At 42.2% G+C, this 21,135-nt stretch overlaps 1 protein-coding gene across 2 annotated transcripts in view; it reads left to right on the forward strand.

Annotated features, from left to right (window-relative positions):
• Positions 1-21,135, forward strand: part of Ttc7 (tetratricopeptide repeat domain 7) — a 26,060-nt gene continuing 4,925 nt past the window's right edge. Inside the window, exons 1-17 of one of the 2 annotated variants that reach the window (XM_075674162.1) lie at positions 1-146; positions 884-1,035; positions 2,628-2,738; positions 4,535-4,703; positions 5,547-5,635; positions 6,173-6,378; positions 7,533-7,611; positions 8,501-8,631; positions 9,275-9,338; positions 11,414-11,551; positions 12,669-12,752; positions 13,733-13,813; positions 14,478-14,680; positions 15,959-16,031; positions 16,906-17,066; positions 19,090-19,206; positions 20,457-20,548. In XM_075674162.1, coding sequence (XP_075530277.1) covers positions 14-146; positions 884-1,035; positions 2,628-2,738; positions 4,535-4,703; positions 5,547-5,635; positions 6,173-6,378; positions 7,533-7,611; positions 8,501-8,631; positions 9,275-9,338; positions 11,414-11,551; positions 12,669-12,752; positions 13,733-13,813; positions 14,478-14,680; positions 15,959-16,031; positions 16,906-17,066; positions 19,090-19,206; positions 20,457-20,548 — 2,083 coding nt within the window. In that variant the 5' untranslated portion in view covers positions 1-13. The remainder of the gene's footprint in view (positions 147-883; positions 1,036-2,627; positions 2,739-4,534; positions 4,704-5,546; positions 5,636-6,172; positions 6,379-7,532; positions 7,612-8,500; positions 8,632-9,274; positions 9,339-11,413; positions 11,552-12,668; positions 12,753-13,732; positions 13,814-14,477; positions 14,681-15,958; positions 16,032-16,905; positions 17,067-19,089; positions 19,207-20,456; positions 20,549-21,135) is intronic. The other variant, XM_075674163.1, reaches the window with a different exon arrangement.

The raw sequence follows: 21,135 nt of genomic DNA on the forward strand, positions 1-21,135 counted from the left end.
GCCGCGCCGCAAAATGGCCGGCAAGGCAGCGAAGGGAACGAACAGGCTCGAAAATGACATCTTTAAGTGCCGCGATGAGTCCAACTGGAAGAAAATACAGGAACTCGCAGAGCAGCTTATGCAGCGAGGCACGGGGCCCCAGTCAGGTTAGTTTGTGATCTGAGCTGTCGGTACAAAAAAAAAAAAAAAAAAACAGATCGCGCCTTACCGACCGCTTGTCCGCTGGATGACAAATTCGAATATTTTGCGATGATCGCAGCGTTTCCTCCTACGCGTGCGCTGCGATTTGTGCACAGTTTTATTGCATGCCGCACGAACCTGTTTAAATCCGGTGCGTACAAGGTGTGAGGACTTGGATCGACCTTCGTTTTCTCAACGGCGACGCAAAACGAAACTTAGGCTCTAGTTTCCTGTAACGTCAATTTGCTCAGCGCTTTTGCGCTTTAGATGTTGTTAAAATACCGTAAAAGATAAGGAACAATTACCGCACACTGTTGTGCGTAGCGACGTTTTGAATAGATGACATGTGTAAGGTGATCTAACATGAAATGATTAAAATGACACCTGTTCCGGCGATTCCTTATCCTAATTAAGGGCGCTTGAGGCCACGCCCCCTTCATGTTCCCACGGAATAGTTCAATATAATTTGAGTTCATCTATACAAATTCACTTTGGGTTGAACAGCAGTGCATTTTCCACTGCATCCTTAGGTTGCCACTGATGAAAACATTAACAACACGTCCTGCACGCAGCTGTACTGCAGTTCATTCTTGAAGGAGCCATATGTGTTGATGAGTTAATTGCTAACGAGAGAAACACGCTCAAGACATTGACTCGATCCTGGGTAGCCTGCGCTCCTAACCTGCAAACTGCTGTCGTGCAGAGGCCATGGCCAGTTTCTTCATCGGCGAGAGCAAGCTGGAACAGTTTCTGGAAGAACACCCCCCGACGGAGGCCAACATCAACAAGGCTAAGACCGGCCTGACAGAGGCTAAGCGATACCTCAACAACTGCTTCACCGAACATGGAATTAAGGCATGCTAGCATTGTCTCGCACCTGACGCATGTTTAACTGGGCATCACAGGCCACTGAAGACAAACGCGTTTTTAGTGGTTTAAAGTAGAGTTAGGTGGTGGCACATCTTGCATGCATTACAACACCACCGACATAGGCAGTCAACAGCACTCAGACACAGCCAAAGCATTGAATCTGGTTTCCGTTATTAAAATTCTGGAAGTTTATCTGGCCAAGTAAGAATAAGGTTGTGAGAATGCATTCTTCTATCAGAATGAACAGGGACAGAACAAACACTAGACTACCAACCAGCAGTTTATTTCTAATAACTATGTACATGAAGGCAGCTAATAAAAGCATTGCATACACATGCACACCGGTCAAAACATGCTACATATATTTCTTTGTGCGTATGTGACGAGGATACATATGCTGCACATGTAGTTAATGCATTCCCATATGATTCAGTGCTCATAAATATATATCTATTTCTTGAGGCTACCGTTGAGGAACAAGTGTACTTTACTTGCAAAATAAGAATTTTATTTGCACACAGACAGGTTTATTTTGTCAATCAAAACTATACTATATATATCGCTGAAGTAAGTTGCCCTGAGCCTACTGACAAAACACACTTTCTTGTGCTTGTGTAACCAAAAAAAACATGCATTCTCACCTGAAACGTAAGAAAAGGGCACTTCCAAATCAAATGGCCAGATTTGCTGTAGTGGTGAGCACTTACTTGTCAAAAATGTACAAGTGACCAAATTTGCTTGTTGCACGTACAACAGGAACAATGTGCAATAAACTTCAGTAATTGCTTTGTTTCTGAGGGAAGCATAATAACCTGTTTCTGCAATACACAATAGAATAAGAGTGCAGCTAACACAACAGATCAGGCTGTTTCCATTTCTACATGTGTTCATACCAGTGTACACTACATGTTTGTACAGGTGTAGATGTAAAATCCAGACTGGCGCTTGCATGAAGATGCAAGAATTCATGGGGGTAGAACAGGCCACTCGAGAGATTGTCGCTTACAAGAGTTGGTTGAATGGGGAGATCTAGAAATAGTGAGTCAGGGAGTTCTAGAAAATAAAGGAAAGCCAGTGATTACAATTGGCCCTGCGTACAAGTGAGTTATGATGCGCCACTCTGGAGCTTGCAAGATATGAGGTATGGCTCACTGACAAGCTTTAAGTATAATGAGCTTTGAATAGGAATGTGAATGACTACAATATATATGATTAAGTGCTCCACTCAAGATGGATGGCGTAGCGATGCTTGTAGTGCAAAGTCACTTGCACTTTCTATTTCTAAAACTCCCTCGTGTCTTGGCTCTTGCACAGTTCATGTGGGTGACTGCAAGAAATGTTGTAACTACTCCATTCACAATGGCATAGTTAGAAAGTTCGTAGTATAAGACTTCATATGTTTTGTCTCGACAGCAGGTCGGCACAGTGGTGGTAGTGGTGGTGGCAGCAAGTAGTCTCCTGTGCATCACCTTCAACGCATGGCCTCAAGCATGCCATGGTCGCACCCAAGGGATAGATAGCTATAGCTCAGGGGATTGACGAGGTCTAATCAAAGAACATTTTTTTTTTCTTGTAAGGAAATCACCGAGACACAATCTGTAACGGTTGGGTACACGAAGTACCGGTGGTACAGAACCCGACTTCTCACTGTGAAGCAAAAGCGTCGTGGCGCTTTCATCGTTCCTGTTGTAAGTGTCGTAGCCTTTAGTCCAGACGTAGATGGCTCTTCTTTTGTCTACAGAATGTTGGGGTGTACATTCAAGTCTGTATACTCTCCACTCTGAAGCAATGTCATAATGTGTGTGTATGTATGTATATCAGTGAAGCATAGAATCACAGGATCAGGCACAGAAATAGTTCAAAGAATAGAAGCACATAGGAAAAATAACAGGACTTTACTGACATATTGGCCGGGGTCCGGCCTTCATCAAGATGCCTTCATTCTTGATGAAGGCTGGACCCTGGCTGAAACGTGAGTAAAGTCCTGTTATTTTTGCTATGTGCTTCTATTCTTTGAACTACACACACAGACACTTTTTTTTTGCTAATATCTTTTTCTCATACTTCCTTCATTTTACTTATTAGTAAGCTTCTGTCCTTACGCTTCTCATGCTCCATACATTGTTGATTTATGGTCACATGTGACCACATGAGCAAGCTAAAGGGGGATCCAAAAGTAACGAAGGTTAAAAATCTAATAATTCTGAAAGTACAGATGTTTTCACAGAAATGCACAATAACGTCATGGAAACTTTAAAAGAAAAATTGTTATAGTGAGAGTAGTTACATTCATCACCAACAGGTGGTGCTTAAGTTGCAATGGAGAGAAAAGGGAAACGTCTGAACACCTGATATCTTCTGTAAAGGGCTTCACCCTACAGTTCACAACAATGAGGCAGACTCTTTCAAAGCATTGGGGTTTAGGGACGGCGGAGAAAAAATATATTTTAAGTGGGTAGAAATAACCAAATGGGAGTTATTTGCTTGGTGGCTAAAAACAAGGCAAGAGTGAAATTTCACCCTCCACTGAGCACAAAATATATTGTTAGTCACAGCTAGGTGGCGTGTGCTGCTGCCCTATTTGAAGGGTTCAGCCTTGTCCATCCATCCAGCTAGAGCCTATGTAAAAATTTTTTTCACTGACTCTAAACTGTGCCACTTCTCACTGACAATTGTAACTACTCTGGCTATAGGATTTTGTTACTCTAAAAGACATCCCATGTTTTTGTGTGCATTTCTGCCTAAACTGCATCCAGCTATGGTCTATGCTTTTCGAATAATTAAATCTTTACTTTGCTGTTACTATTGGATCACCCCGTGGATGTACTCATCTGAGCAAAAAAAGCATACAGATTAGGGATTCTATGGTAAAGCTGATCTTCTTTGCCTATGTATGTAACTTCAAATTGAGAACTGCTGTCCAAACTTGGCATTGCAAGCGTTCCAGTGCACTCACCAGTTTCAACTTGTCTGTTGGAATTTTGAAAAATTCACTTCTTTTGACAAGCCTGTGGTCCATATACTTTTGCCTACAGCTGTACCTACACCAACCACTGGACAAAAAAAAAAGCTTTTTTTTTATAATAGCGACTGATTAATCTCGCTTGGGATGCACAGACTTGCAACTTATGTGGCAGTTAAGCTCTTGTCTTCGCTACAACCACCATTAGGTGTAGGATTGTCTGCTGGGGATTTAATTGAAAAGGAAACAACTGCTGGTGCGTATTCATAATTATTTTCAGAAACCGTATGATAGACTAAGGAAGGAGGGCAATCCTGTTTGTGATGTTCAAACAGTAAGCACTCAAGCTAGCCTGACTTTTTAATTGCGTCTCGTCTGTGATCTACTTGTACCAGAATGTTGTAGAAGTCAGAGTAGGCCTTCTGCACTCTTTATGGTAGCTCCTTGCGGTCTGTAGAAAAAAAAGGGGGGGGGGGGGGGATCGCTCTGGGAAAAAAGGATCTAACAAAATCACTTCTGCAGGCTGGTGTCACGACTGACGGCCACTTCCTGCTCGCCAAACTGCTCTACGCGCAAGGTTTTTATGAGGAAGCCATTACCCACCTGGACAGCGGCGGCATTGACCGTCTCGAGGAGAAATCCCTCTCGAACCGCATTCTCAAAATTCTCGCCGAGTCATTCGCCATCAAAGGTACTGTTCTCACAAGTCTTTACTGGTGAAACTGAGGACTACAGATAAATAAAATTTCAAGGAACAGACAGATATCTTCCACTTCATTAACGGGAGCTTCATTTACTGAGAAAGGTGCATAACGGTGAAGCACTATATGGTTGTGCACCCTCTTAATCAAATTGATTAACTTATTCACTGTGAGAGCAAATGATGAACTTTACACTGTTTTCACTACTACTTCTACTGTCATTGTCAAGCAAACGCTGGGTGAATTATGAAATTTAATAAACTGCTTCCTTCATATTAAGTTAGTTTCCCATTTTTATGCTTCACTGTTCTTGCTTTTTTCTTTGCGTTGCCTCGTCACTTGTCGACTCAATTTTCAACTTAATATCTCAAGATCAATATCTTAAGATCACTCTTGATGTTGAGATGTCATCTCGCCTTCTTCTGAGGTGCCATTTTCTTCAGACTCCAGATTCGGTCTGTGTTGCAGTCCTGTCCATCGGTGCCTTTCTCTTATGAAAGCACAACCCAGCCAAAAGCATATATTAGTCCTATTGATTTGGTTACGGCAAAAATCTGTTGAAACCGGTTGAGAAAGAACTAAGCAAATATCTTCATGGAGCATGAACCAACTAAAACTGTTGAACTTATCTTTTGACAGGGTCTCCCTTGCTTGCTAAATATGGTGGTCACCAAGTTTTCGTTGAATGCCATACTACTAGAAGGTGATAGAAAGCAGTAAAAACAAAGAAAGATAAATGGATTTAGAGAAGTAAAGACCCTAAGGTTGCAGCCCTAAGCAAGCAGTCTCGAAGTTTTGAATGCTTATCTTGGATGTGGACCAATTCCCAACAGGCCTGTGCCTTGAGAAGGTGCCCCTCAAGACGACGAGCAAGACCAAGGCTGCCAACAGGGAGGACCAGATCGTTGCCTACTTCGTGCAGGCAAGTATCAAGTGATTGATTGATTGATTGATTGATTGATCAGCACATTGTGATGTCTTGGCACTTGCTTCGGATCACTCAGTTGTCTGCTTGGCTGGTTCATAGCACACGACCAAGTGAGCCACAGAAACTGCCAAAATGTCACAATGTTCTGCTCCCACGTCAGTGGGGTGTGCAGAACCCAGATGTAGAGAAACACCGTTTGATTTTTCGTTCCAAGAGCAAACAAGCTGTTGAAATAAGTCGATAGGCAGGTTAGCTTCCAGATGGGAACTCTCTTTTGAAGTGACAGCTTTCTTTAGCTGCTTCAGCCTCTTCGGATAGCTGGATGATCTCGCACAATAAACAGTAGCACATACCCAGCAACCCGAGTCGTCTACTAGCTTGGGCCACTAGTTATGCGCCTTAATAGACAACTTGCTATTGGCTGCTGTCTGGCCTAGTAGACAACTTGGGTCACCGGGTATTTGCCACTGCCCTCACCCACTTTGCCGCTGGTAGGCAATTGTGTGAAACACTATGGTTACTGAATTTCAGGCCAGTGACCTGGCGCTGAAGTACCTCCAGGAGGTGGAGAAGTCGCAAGGCACCGTGGGGGGTGTGGTCGCCACGGGAGCGGCCGGTGGCACAGCAGCTACAGTGGCTGCTTCCTCATCGCCACTTCCACCCAACACGGAGTACCGCATTGGAACTGTCCTCGAGAGCGTGCTGCAGAGGGCACCGCTTCTTATGATCAAGGGCGGGTGAGGACAGCTTTTGAGGCCATAACTGAGCATGGTTTGCAAAAGAGTGTTATTCAATTCATCCTGGGAAGTGGAGAAACGTCTTGGTAAATTTGTGGATTGAGAAGAGACTGGTTTCGTGTTGTTTCTCTACGTATCTTGGCTGCCTACATTTTTTTCGCTATTTCCTGGCTTCCTAAGATGAGCACGTTTCTTCAGCATAATGGGCCCTTTTCGCAACTGTAAAGCTAGCTTTTCTGCGATGCAGTGTGCCAAGCTAACAGCAGCACAGTCATTTTTGCAATCGGTGCATACAGCCACAGTTTGCTTGTCTCATGACATAAGAAATGTAGGCAAAGCTCTTGTGATATCAAACCATGTGAAAGGGACAAGCCCCAGCATGTGCAGCTAGCATTCATCGAGATTTGAACCATGACTGGTGCGACCATTAGTTTGGCAAATGTGCAATGCAGAGAAGCGTAGTTGTGAATGAGGAAAACAGTCTAATGGGACGCCAGTACCAAAAAAAAAAAAAAAGGAGGAGAGGAAAGAACACAAGATCCGTAATCAAAGAATGATAGCTGTTGAAGTGCAGGTGCCTACTTCACTTCCTGATGTGCACTAAGTAGATTGGGCATTTGAGGAAGTGTTGTGTGGTATGCTTTCATGCCGCTTTAAAGAGCAAGGATGTTTAACAGTCTGGAATGCAACCCAGCCCCTTCCTTTCGAACATTAGTGCACCATGCACATTTGAGCCCATCTATAATAGTCCAATTTTTGGTGAATGCCTGGTTATTGCTGAAGAAAACAATGCAACCGTCAGAATGTGGGCAGATAAAGCAGTGCTGCATCCAACATGTAATTAACATTTTCAAACTCTGACCACAAGACAAGGACGTGGTTAAGGCAGATACACTAGCTCCCCATCACTCATTCTTTTAGTAAAACTGCCATCCACAAGGCTGATTTCCTCCTTGAGAGGAAGCTTTAGCTCAAAGTCAACTCTGATTTTTCTGTAATCAAATTTCAAATGCATGTGAAATGAGGATAAGCTATCGTTTGGAAGCCGGTGAAACAATCTGAGTGGTATTTGTCGTACTTCATTGAACCCTTTGCCTCATGTGCCTGAACTACATGAATTTTAGCTCACTCACAACGATGACGTGATCTTTCAGAAAACTGCGGCAAGCCATCGACCAGTACCGAAACGTTCTGCGTGCGGAAGAGACGAGTTCCACGCAATCGCTTCGTCAGGTCTGTGTTACAAATAGCCAGTATCAACTGTTCATGAAGTTTTCTCGTTGAACCTTCTGTGATGACATTTTGTTGTTTCACTACAGAAAGATGTTACATTTTCAAACTCAAATGCACAAAGCAAGAACATAGGCAACTCACAATAGTGCTTTGGTGTGTCATGTGTGTCCATGCTCGTGTTGTACTCTTGTGCATCATCTGTTTACCAGCTTCTGTTACCTGCCTGCGCGTGCGAGTTTTCCGGTGCTCAACTAACTCATTCAGTTACCTGTTCTAACAAAGATATTGCATTTGTGTTTGTGTGTGCCTGTGATTTTCCTTGAAGTATATGTCTTTAGGTATCCCTGTAGCATGTGATCATATAAAATGAAAGATTGTCTATCTCATGTTCTAAAGTAAAAGATTAGCATCTTTACAATGTATGGTAAAAGCTACCTACCTTTCCTTCTTTTTTTTTCCTTTTTTTTATATGCTGACTGAGTCAATTATAAGCCCTTACAAGCTTCAAGTTACTGAAATGTGGTCTTCAGAGGTATTATCATCATTATACTACTCTACATCGCTAAACATTGTATAACGGACAATATATTTTATCATATAGTATAGCTTGGTAAGCTTCCACGAAGGATGCTTCATATGTACAGAGCTCATATTTAAACACTGCATTCATCTTCGTGCAGCACATCGCATCTACAGGGTGCAGATGTGTTTACTTGCATGGCATGTTACATGCCAAACTCCCAACGCAATCACATTTATACTTCTCAGCTTCAGCTCATTACATTGCTATTGTTTGTGCCTGCCACAATTGCCACAGAAGCAGGCAGCTATGCTTCTGTGCCATTTCCGGGCTTCAGTTTATGGTGAGCTTGCTTGTGCCCCGACATAGACGATGTCCCGGCAGCTGGCCGAGGTGCTTTTACGCGGCGTCTGCGAGACCAACTACATCGACTACGAGCCTCGCATCGAAATTAAGAAGCAGGGAAAGCACTGGCGGCCCAACAAATATTCGGGGCAGTCGTAAGTGTTCTGCTTCTTGGCCTTTTATTGCAGTTGTAAAAAAAAAATCATTTGCATAGTCACTTTCTTGCTTTGTAAATTATACAAAAAAGAAAGGGAATTAAGCTATGCAGCCTTTTGTACCTACCTCTGCAACCACTATTGCCCCCTTTTTCGGTAGATAATGTTTGTGACATCTTGTAAAGTGATGTTACTACCGACCGCAAAAGTTTTCAAGGCACAGATTTCACAAAAAAGTTAAATTTCCTGGTGACTTCACAGTTCAGCCTAGAATTTAGGTAAGTGATGTGATGGTTAGATGGGAAAGCGTCCACTGCACATTTCTATTTGATCTTATTTTTATTTGAAATTAAATTTTATTTTGTTTCTCGGATTCTGTGCTCTCATAACTTTCTTGGTTGTCGGTAAGGCTAAACTAAATCAATAAGCCATTGCCTTTTATTTTTTTAAGATTTGACTTATGCTCTACTTTGACCAATCCCTGTTTATTTTCCTTGCTATTCTGAATTAACTTTCTTGAAAATGCATTTGGTGCTGGAAAAATGTCTCTTCGTACTGGCAAAATATGCTTACAATAGACCATGTCTCGGCGTGATTTCTTGATAGAGTTTCTCAAATGCTGACACATTGCTGTTTGTTTCAGATTGTTCATGCCGAGGACAGAATATGAGGAAATTCTTCTATTGCTGTTCATCAGTGAAGCTATGGTAGGCACATCCGCTTGTCCATTGACTGCTCCACAAGCGTATGCCATTTTGGTCTCAGAATGTTTTTCAGTTCTGCAGAGAGTTCAGCATAAATACTTTTTGTGACACCTTGCTGACAATGACGACAAACAAACCGTGATGACAATGACAGCAGTCAAACTGACACCGGGAATGAAGCCATGGAAAGTGCAGGGGAATTAACTCTGTCTTTTTTTTATAGAACTATGCAATTATTATGGGGTAACGATACCCCCCAAAAAAAGTGTTAAGTAAAAACAGGACAGTAAACTTCGCATTATTCATTATATTACACCATTAACCTTACTGTCCCGATGTGGGAGCCGGCTGCGTCAACCTAAGGGTTGATTTTCAGGACATTAAATAAAGTTCATCATACCATACCATACCATTGTGAGTATGAACCATCTCAGCAACAATGCTGATACTGTGCAATGAATGGTGGTTGAGTTTTGATAAGCTTCAAATCCCTAATCAAGGGAAAGGGGAAAAGGCAACTTGCTAACGGTAGTGGTTGGAACCTCGACCTCCACGTGACGGGTGCGCTACAGTGTTAGCTGTCACCCTGTTTACTGTGTTGTGTGCAGTTGCTAGATCCAGTAGTGAAAGAGCCAGTGCCCCTAGATCACAACCGTGCCAGCAGTGGATGTGGAACCTCCTTTCAGCTTCAGGTGGCGTATGAGCTTAGGAGCATCTGACTAGCCAGTAAACCCACCTATGCTACCATCATAGCACCAAGGCAGCCATATTTGAGGCTCGTCACTATGGAATGAATTAGGAGCATCCCAGAACTTAGCTTCACCGTCTGCTGGCTTCACACCGCTCCTTGTGACATTTAGGATGGAGATTAGTCATTTGCACACATTATGTGCAGATTAAAGTTACAGTATTGTAATATGTAGTAAGGTATGCAACTGGGCTAGTTGGTGTCAATCCATGACATTTGACAGAGCGAATTTGGACAAAAGATGGCGAAAAGGGCCACATAAGTATCTGTTTTCATTGTAGATTTTAAGTTATCAACCTGATGCTTCAGTTTGGTACTGTCACTATTTCATGTTTTAGGCAGTATCTTAAAAAAAACATTGAAGACCTAAATAAAAAATTTGTGCTGAACAGTCACTGAAATGTGGCTTGTTAATTGCTTTTCTTTTTTCCTTCTTTTAAATGCAGTGTTATTCAGGTGCAGTTGAACATCGATATAATGAACACAGATGTAAAGATTTACCGGACAGAACAAAGTAAACATGAAATGTTTCTTCACAATGTCAGCATGTAATGAAGTATGCTTATAATGAATGTCGAGTATTTCACAGCTACATTCTTGTTGTATGTGAGCTCATTATAAAAAAGGGTCTACTGTATTCAGATCAGTTTAGAAAATTGTCAGACAGAGCAGTGCTGAATTTTACCTGTACATATGCTGTGGTGGCTCGAAACGCAAGGTAAACAGATCTCTCATAGGTGGAATAATCTCTCGGTTAGCTTGTGCTTGCTACCCGTGGAGCAACAAACAACCACAGCTTGTCAATGCCGCCAGTAGATGGGGCCGGCATTATGCCAGCACAGTGCCAGTTTTGAGGGGGCTTCACTCGCAGAAATGCAGTCAAAAGTAAAGTGAAGAATGCAACAAGTTTTTTGTACTTGTAGCCAAACTTTCGAGTAGAAATAATTCATCATGTTATTGGAGTGTACAGATTAAACTTTGGAAAATCCTTTGGGTGGTCAGCATTTATCCGCCGATACCGATGTCCAGCAAGCCATCTCAATGTGGCTTCATGAACTTGACACCGATTTGTTTTATGATGGCATTGATGCTTTGGTGCACATGTGAAGCAAATGTTTGGACCACCATAGGGACTATTTGAAATAGTGTTTAGCAGTGCCTTGCCAAGTAACGCGTACCGCTGTACCCTTGCATAAAGTTTGCCTTTGATAGGGCTTGTTACCTTACTCTTTGAAACAGCTTAATAAGTATAGTGAGGGCTAGAGGGAAATCTTTCATGTAAGCACGAAAAAGCCTAGACTAGAATTCTAAGTATGCATTTTCTTTACAGGCAGTCCGCAATGCAGTCCTAGACCGGTCCCCCGAGTTCCAGGATGCCCGGGTTCATTCGTACAACAACGTCGTCGCCGTGTACGACTTACTCGTTTTCGTCCTCGCCCGGTTGGGCCAATTTCAGATCCTGTGTGAGGTGTGATAAGTTTCCCCTTTAATATTTCCTATTTTTCTTTTAATCAATTTATACTTACTGTGCTTGTCATTGTAGAACAGTCCAATGTGTCGTTATTAATACGCTGAATTTATGCCTCAGAATTTTTATTTAAGTGTGGGAGATTTAACGTAAAGTCCATTTTAGCAGGCTCACCAGCGCTGGTGTGTGTACTGCTTCTTGTTCTTCGTCTTTTCGTGCTGTTTCCTTGTTGAGTATGTACTGGCTAGCCCAAGCTGCCATAATGTTGCCATCCATTGTAGTAATTTTCTTAAATTTTAATTTTACGAGGCTTTGCCACAAGGCATGCAGGGAATAAAATAAAATCAAATATGACCTTATAACTCTGCATCATGCAGGAACTGTGCTTTTGGCAAGCTGGTGTGAAGTTTCATTTGTGGATAGTTACCAAAACCAGCCTCTAGTTAATTGATTACTACGCTAGTTATGTTCCCATTAAATAACATTTCATTCTCTTTTGTTTGCATGAATGTACTCTCCATGGCCGAAAATAAAGGGGAAAAAGTGGTCCTAATTTTCCATGATACAGGATTATGTTGGGTTTTGTGGGTGTGAGCAAGCAATACATAGACATGGAGCTCGCGTAAAGATTGCATGTTCAGACCGCGAACATCCCACATGTCTAAGGAAGGCACGCTTGTTTGCTATTTCTAAACGCCCTGTTGTTGTGGGGTGATAAGCTGTGTATGGGAAGAGGCTAACTAAATGCATATCAGTGGTAGTGTGCATCATTCTAGCTACGAATATGGTACCTGTTCACAGCATTCCTAGAGAAGAATGGCTGTAAACTATCTTAACAAACAGTCAGTATGTTTAGTACTAAAAGAATTTTTAGTATTTCTAACTAAAATGAATTTTTTTGACCTTCGAATATTATTTTTCAAACCTTAAGGCTGTCAGGTCTGCTTTAGTAACCAGGACCAACGAAGTAGGTTGGAAGGTGACGAAGTAATGAAATGAAAAATTGTGTTTCTCGTCTGTTCTGTATTTAGAGCCACCGGTTTTGCTTGTACTCACACACCCTCACTTTCCCTCCTCGTTGTCTTTCTTTTTTTCTGTTGTACACTTCATTTGGCAGTCATTCGAGCGAGCTATGAAGTTCTCGTTCGAGGAGTACCACGTCTGGATGCAGTTCTCCCTCTCCTTGCTCTCGTACGGGAAGGTGAGTGTTGTGCAGTGACCTCTGGTGGAGCCTTTAAAAAGTTAATCTGCTAAATTTAGCAGGAATTTGTACAACTAGCCTTGCATTGTTTCCATGCGTGTGCCATCCCCCGATTGGTGCTGCAGAGTATAAAAATAACCAAATAGAGTCCCTTAGTTCTTTCTCACACACCATCTCCCTATCCACGTTACTGCTTGGGTCTGTAGTGGCATCTGGCCGCTTAGGCCTACCCTGGCCAGCACTGTGTTACGTTAGGAATCTAACCACTGCAAGACTCCTTTGAAGGAAATGCTGGCATGACATTTTTCGGCTTTTCATTTTCTGTGTCAAATGAAGGTACTGGGCCTCGAGACACTAGAAAACATACTTGCAAGACTCGCAGCGCCCTAAGTAATTTACTGTAATAGCCTTTCTACAAACCAATTTTGGTTTTGTGTCCCGAGAGGTGTTCTTGTTGTGATGTCAGGACGCAGAAGGTGGTCACTTGGGAGCAGAAGTTTGTGAAATTTTGGTACTTGCTTTTTAAAAATGTTTGCTCTAACGCCCAACTCTTTCCCCAACTATGAAGTGTAAATGTGTGTTTTGCTCAACATTTTCCTCGAGGTACAGCAGACAGCGAAAACTGTGACAATTTGTAAAATAAAACTGTTTTCGAAGGTTTGTTTCCTATTGGCAACCATGTACCTGAACATTGTTGTGTGTGGCTGTTTGGCCAGGTTATACTCGCAGCCTCTTTCTTTTTTAATTTATTTATGTGTTTATTAATTTTTCTTCCTGCCTCTCCCAAGTGTTGTAAGTTGGGATGTAAGTGATAGGTTGGAGCTGGTCATAAATGCAAAGGTATGGTACAACAATGCAAGGATGCAAGTCTTGTAATATTTCTTATAAGAAGACGGTGAACACTGTCATGTGGAACAACGCTTTGCCCTTTAGTTCCCTTTGTCTGCAGTGCACTGACCAGGAGTGTTTTTTTACTGCAGCACCTCAGAGCTACCCTAATGCTCAAGGAGTGCGCACGGCTTCAGCCACACAACAGCTTCCCCTGCCTCCTGGCTGCTAAGGTGAGCCAGCTCAGTCTGTAAAAGAAAAACAGAAGCTGCCCAAGGTTATCGCGCATTTTTAAAAATTTATGAATGAAGGAAATAAACTCGGTAATGCTGTTTTTTGTGTGTACCTGCTTCTCACTTTTTTGTGGTATGGTCATCGCAATATCTTTCGGCAAGAATGGATGGCTCAATCGATCAGCAGAGTGCTATGTTAAGCTATGCTGTGCAGGCCCTGCAGATGTGCCGGTGACTAACTCTGTTCTCTGTGGAATTACGCGGTGAAGCAACAGACGGTACTCAGCTATCCTCGCCAGAAAAAATATACGCTTCCAAGTCAATAATTCCTTTATTAAAGCAAACCTTTCTATTCCTTCCTTCCCGGGATTGGCGCATCTGCTAAGTCGGTTTGTCGACAACTTGAGTGGGGGCCAATTTTTCGTTGGCAGTGCAATAGTAAACTGGGCTAATTCTGGAGGTAGTGTAATCAGCACTTGCGTGAGCCATGTGGTGAGGATCTCTGTCTCTTGCCAAGCGGGCATGTAATTGCATTGCTGAAAAACTCTGTGCAGAACACAAACACTTTTATAGCATTTAATTAACCTCTTCATGAAAGCTTGGCTTCACATAGCTATTTGGATGTATGTTGGATTTGCATTTTTTTTTCGTAAAATCCTCTTAGGTATGCCTGGAGAACCTCGGGAATGTTGAGCAAGGCGTGGAATTTGCGGAAGAGGCACTCAACCGCGAGAAGCGGAACCCGCAGAGCCTTCTCGCGCAGTGCCACCTGGTGCTCGGTGTGGGATTCGCGCTGATGGCGGAGCAGAGGAGGCCTCAGAGCAAACGGGCGGAGTTCAAGGCATCTGCATTCCAGTGTTTTCTCAGGTGGCGGACAGTTGATCTTGGTTTGCATTGTCCTTACGTTACGTCAGTTAACCCAGTTGCGGTTATGTGAATCCAGTGTATGGTTACGCCTGAGGAGCGTCTGTACCCCATCTCATACATAGGAGGCAACTTCTTTTGCTGCTTGCATTCGTGGCCATAAAATAGCGTGTCACATATGAGAAAAAAAAAAAGAACATGTAAGTGTGCATTATATAATTTGACTTCACATTACGTCTTGTACATTTATGTCGCAATATATAATGTGTTGAATATAAGGCGTCATCAATCTGAACCTGTTTACCACTGAATGGGCAGAATTACACGTTCCAGTGTGCAGTGGCCCAGCGTACTGCTTATGCTCGCAACAAAAAGCATTTCACATCACGTATTGTAAGCACAAATAATGTGATTGTGAAGTTTACTAGATTTTATGTAACCTTATGTCCACAAGTTGTATTGTAATATGTAAAGTAGACTGAGATGAAGATGTGCTTCAGCCACCAGTCCAAGAACCCACATACCTTTCCCTCCTAATCCCCAACAGCGGAGGACCTATCTTCATCAAAGGCGGCCGCATCATCCTCGGCATGTTCGTTTTAAACGGTTAGGTTAGGTTAGGTACGCCTGTGAAACGAGTGTGGGTCAGTGCACTCGTGAGCGAGTTCACCCAGCGTGCCAATATGCAATGCAACACCTTCAGTCTGGGTTTCAAACAGCAGTTCCATACAAGTTGTAACTTCGCTGACCACGACCTGCTACCACCGCTGCCAATGCTTACAATTTTTATCTTAATGTGCCCGATTTTTAGAGTTTGTTTATGATTATCGTACAGACACCACTGACTTAACGATTTTTTTTTTTCATTTACGTCCAATTTAGGGCAGAATCTATTTAAAAAAGATAGAGATGCAGTTGCCGACCAATTTTCTAAGCCAGATATTTCAGACATGCTCGATTATTTGGAGGTTAGTAATTAATAAGCCTGTTAATTTAACAGTACTGGATACTTCTCCAGGAGGTTGCTAACAATATAGTGTTAGTTTTATCTGCACATATGCCTCACTTTTTTTTTAAACATGGTCCATGTTAGCTGGGACATGTGTTATACGTTAGCCTTTACACTTGTCTTGCAACGAGTCAAAGTTGAGATGTGATATTGCTGCCGCTTGTAAATCTTTAATTATCAAAGAGACCTTTCTGTTGTATGTATGCCGTGACACTACGCCGGCTGTGGGCTTTTCCCATTGGCAACTTCAGCCTATGTCTCAAAAATTGCAGGGCGCAGAGCGCAGACCCGTACCACCACCTCCCCGAATACCACCTAGCCCTGCATTACGCGGAAGTTCGGCAGGTAAGCTAACTTTTGCAGTGCAAGGGAAGAAGGTCAAAAGTTCACCGGCTGCATAGCGGTTGCTATTCACTTAAATTTGTAAATCTTGCTCATTTACGAACTACCTCAAATAGAGGCATTGGCTTTTTGCTGGCCGATCAGAAGGGGGTTCTACACTACACAGCTGGCAACAGTTTCTTTGCATAAGCATACAAGCTGATCCAAAAGCAACAAGAAAATCTAAATTTAATAATAATTTGAAAAGTATGCACTATACAAAGATGTAGTTTTCGTATAAATGGGCCTAAAGATATGCGTTTCTTTAATATAAAAAATTTTACAGATAGCGAGTATGGTTACGTTTGTCACGTGGCGCTGGCACTTTTGTTGTGCATCTGAATTTGGAATACAGTTGAAGCACCACTTGCCAGGACTCGTATAACTACTGTGGCTACAAGACGTTTAATTTGAAAAATTCCATGTTTTTTAGTGCATATCTGTGAAATCCCATTTCGCTATGGCCATTACCTTTCACAGTGTTAATTTTTTCCTGTTTATATTAATTTGGATCACTCTGTATATTGAATTGAATCACATCTGATCACTACCAATTCTGCGAGTCAAGTTGAACATGTGCAGCTGTCAACATGTCTGCAGTAAAGCTTGATTTTAAATAATCTCCTTCTAGTTTCCACACAACACAGAACTAGAATTGAGTGGTTGAGCAAGGTGGTTGCATGCGTCAACATTGCAACAGCAGCCGAAGGGTTTGTGTGGCCTGCCCAGACAACTAAACTACCACGTGATGTTGCTGCAGTTTGCACAGGGCTTCTTGCCAGTTGCGCTGTTGGGAAGAGCTTTCCATTTCTTTGTTGTTGTTTTTTTTCACTTGCAGCTGAACAAGGCCGTGTCGCACGCAAAGCGAGCGCTCGAGCTCAACCCCGAGCATGTTCACACGCTGCACCTGCTGGCGCTTCTGCTGTCTGCGCAGAAGCAGCACGGCGAGGCGCTTCAGCTCATCAATGCCACCCTCGAGGAGTACCCAAACTACCTCAAGTGAGCCCGCACTGTTGTCCACGTGGGGTCACAGCATAATCTGCCATCTGAGAGTATTCTAAATGGAATTATGTAGCTAGATTGCAAATTAAGATTTCTTTCTTTTATCATTCAAGTTGAAGCTTTATTACCAGTGATATAACTATGTTTATGTTCCTTGTTATGTTGCTTGGTGATATGTATACATACTTATTGTGTTAGTCTTTATTTTATGTATGTATAGCATTATGTTTGACATCTTTTTTTTTTCTTCTTCTTCATATGTTCTCCCATTGATATATTAACCAAGGGTCCCGTTGCTCTTTCCGACTTTGACAGCCATGACTGTATATCATCTGTAATGCACTATTGAGTGAATAATAAACTGAAACTCAAACTTTTATGAAGTACCATCTAGTCAGGTAAAACCATTAATAAGACTGAAGCATGTCACTGATCATTAGTTGAAACAAAATGACGTTTCAAGATCCGTACAAGGAGTTTCTTGTTCACAAGCAATGTAACAAGAGTGTGCATCTCGAAATTTTCATTTTGGTTTCAGTGATCTGCTTCATTTCTACCAATCCTGCGCAAGATTGTAGTTATTTCTATCCACTCCTTCTACATTTTGCATAAACAAAGCAGTTCCTGTAAGTTAATAAGAAATAGAAAATATTTAGATACATATGGAATACATAAATACTCTTTCAACAATAGCTTAGCTGATTCAAGCTAAACTTGTATTTAAGCAAGAAAGCTAGTATCTTGACTGCAAGAAGCTGAATTTTAATTTAAGGCCTCACTTTCTCAAAAAATTGCCCCAAAGCAGCAAACAAAAGAAACTAAAGTACAAAGCTTACAACTCATTAACTACGTAAGAAAAACAGAAATCAGAAATTTGTAAACTGCATCTGTTAGGTCAACTAAAAGCAAACAAATATGATTTATTCATTTACAGCTTATGGGAAGTCGTCACATTGTCTACATGAGTTTTGCAAAAGTCCCGTTCAGAAATTATCAGTATAGTAGTTTAAAGTGGTGTGTAATATATCACTTTTATCCACATTAGATGTCTCAATGCATGCAGTGTACAGAATCATAATATCATTTCTCATTGACGAGTTACAGAGACGCAAACTTGACACTTTTGCTTTCTTTTTAATATTCCGACTTACAGCAATTTTTCTGTCATCGGTGGTCTAAATAAAGAATCATTATCATCATTAGCCCATTCTGTGTCCACTGCGGGATGAAGGTCTCCCCCAGCGATCTCCATTTACACCCGTCTTGCGCCAGCTGACCCTGTCTTATGCCTGCCATCTTCCCCATTTCCTCGCACCGCCCAGTTCTCTGCTGTTCTCTACTGCGCTTCCCTGCCCTCGGTGCCCATGTTGTAGACCGCAGTTCTTGTAGACCACTCATTATACGTCCTGCCCAACTCCACTTCACCTTCTCAATCTCAGCTAGAACATTGTTTGCCACCACTTGCTCTCCAATTTACACCGCTTGGTCTCCCCGTCTCTTGACATTACGCCCAACACGTTTCATTCCAGTGCTCATTGCATAGCACTTGGCCTCTTCTCAAGCTTCTTCCTTTAAATGCAACAAACCTCGTAATACTTGGTGCAATGGATGTCAGAGAAAAAAAAACACATTCTCCATTCTGTTGTGTTGCAGGACACAACATCTTAATGCGCTGCATTTTTACTGTCCCGCTTTTTTTTTTTTCATCTTGCTCCTAACATCATGGCGAAGCTAGCTTACCACTAGTTAAACAAGACAAGGTAGCTCACCCTTGCATCTGGCTACAACTCATCTTGTAACATGCCCAAGTGAAAGAATCACTACTATCCTCTGCTAGCACATTTTCTTTTGTTTATTAGTCATTAATTCAGTCACGGTATTAGATGCGTCTTATAGCAAACCTCATGATGCTTTTATGTCATCATGGCCTACCCGTATTTGGCGTTGGTCCTGACATTCCAATTTCTTTGAAATGCCTTATATTTATTTTCCTCTTCTCTTTTTTAAATTTCTTTTTCAGCCTAATGTACACCAAGGCACACCTCGAGGACTACTGCCTCGGGCCAGAAGAGGCCTTGCTGACGAGCAAGCAGATGCTGTTGCAGTGGAAGACGTTCTATGAGTCCGAGCTTAAGAGGTCAGTGGGCTGGCCAGGTAGACGAGACTGGAGCAACGAGTGCGCGCGCTATGCTTGCAGGAAAATTTACTGTAGAAAAACTACTCTACGTGACAGAAAAATTTTGCTGTAGAATACCAAATAGGCACAATTATTCAAGTGTCCAATGTTACGCCACTATACATGTTGCTAAAGGTGGCATGAACTCTGACCTAAGCACGAGAGCCAAGTCTATGCTGACGTAACGTAACATAACATAGCGGGCTCACAAAAGTACTTGTATTAGGCCTGAATTGACAGACTTCATTTCGTGAGGGTAGTACGTTTTAACCCTTTCAGGCGGCAACTAATTCTGTTAAGTGAAAACTTATTTTCACAACATTTCCGGCATCTTCAGAATCACAAAAACATGTACAGTTGCAGAGCAGGTTAAGAATCTTTTAATTTTTTCCGCGAGTTTTGTCAAGTTTGCAGAACGTGGACTCCACGCGAGAACTCACTGCAGAAACCTCGGATATGAGAGCATCTGCTATTTTGTGTAAAGCAAGCCTTAAAAGCACCAATCCAGGCACTCGAAAGTTATGCCTGGTGCAACACACTGTGAAAAGCAATAAAAAAAGTGAATCCACTACATACGACATGCTCGCACCGAGCACAAGACACGCAACTGTTTACATTCCCGCTTGTTTTACCAAAACATTGTGCACCTGTTACTTAAACTTGCTGCACGATTCCAAACAGCAGAGTTTCAAGATGTATGGGACCCGTATTAATCATCATTATTTTCATCAATGCTTTTGCTGTTGATGCACTATTTCGGCGTGCACAATTGTGTACACAGTGCATGAAAAGGTTAAAAGGAAGTTCATATAACCAGCAAAATTTGTCGAAAGTAGCCCAAAGCAAGTGAAATATTTTGTCCATTTAGTGTGTAGAAAGTTTCAATAACAAGTTGTACTTTATACCTCTGCACTAGTTTGTGAAGCCTCTTGTTCGAAGCCTCTTCTGCAACATCTGTCTCCGGGATGCCTAATCACGCAGAATTTTACTTGTGACAGAAAGTTTTACTTACTGTTTGCACTGGTCTGTGTCATATTTTCTGGAGCCCCTTATGTGTCATATACATATATAACTTTGGAGAAAGCTAAAGAGAAAAGAAAGGAATAGTATCAGTGTACCTAATAACATTGGCTCAGGGTACCTAATAGTACCTCAATGATAGTTTAACTGTTAGGAATTAGTGAACTCAGCAGTCGGTTTTGTGTTTGCAGCGACTATGCCCAGACCGGTCTGCAAAGGGTGACCAGCTGCAATCGTGGCTCGTTCCACGTGCGATCAGGTGACTTCTCAGACCGGGAGTCAGGTAAGTGCACATTGAGAGCTCCAAGAAAAAAAAGAGTGAAGAAAAGCCCTTTTCGTGACCAAGCACAACATGCGTGGCACAAGCAATTGGAACGAGGCTCTATGATAGAAGTGCCTAGGCATGTTGCGTAGTATGAGCTGGGAATCGCATACCGAGTGCTTGTACGCAACCATCAACCTGTATGTGGCGATGCATAATTCACTGCTGTGAAGCCTGTGGAACCACACTTGTCAGGGGAATTCATATCTAACCCACACCCCTGCATCTTAAAAGTCTATTGTGTGGGTTACAGCCACAAAAGATTTGTGTAGGTTGGTCGTTGATAGGCAGATTAAAGACTAGTGACACAGTGATGTGTGCAAATTGCAATTGCAAAATTTGCAAGTTGTGCAAATTGATAACAGTTGTTGGCAAAAAAAGATTGCATTTTTGCCTGACATGGGAAGCGGTGACAGCAATAGCTAGCGCAACATTATGTGCAATAAGACTCTTACTGTTTTGTAAAGCTGTAGAAAACAATTGCACTGGCACTTGCACAATGCCCTTTGGAGAACCGCAACTGTTTATCTGTGTGTACCTGTTTTAGT

The sequence above is a fragment of the Dermacentor variabilis genome, chromosome 11 (genome assembly GCF_050947875.1).
Source record: "Dermacentor variabilis isolate Ectoservices chromosome 11, ASM5094787v1, whole genome shotgun sequence".
Lineage (NCBI taxonomy): Eukaryota > Metazoa > Arthropoda > Arachnida > Ixodida > Ixodidae > Dermacentor > Dermacentor variabilis.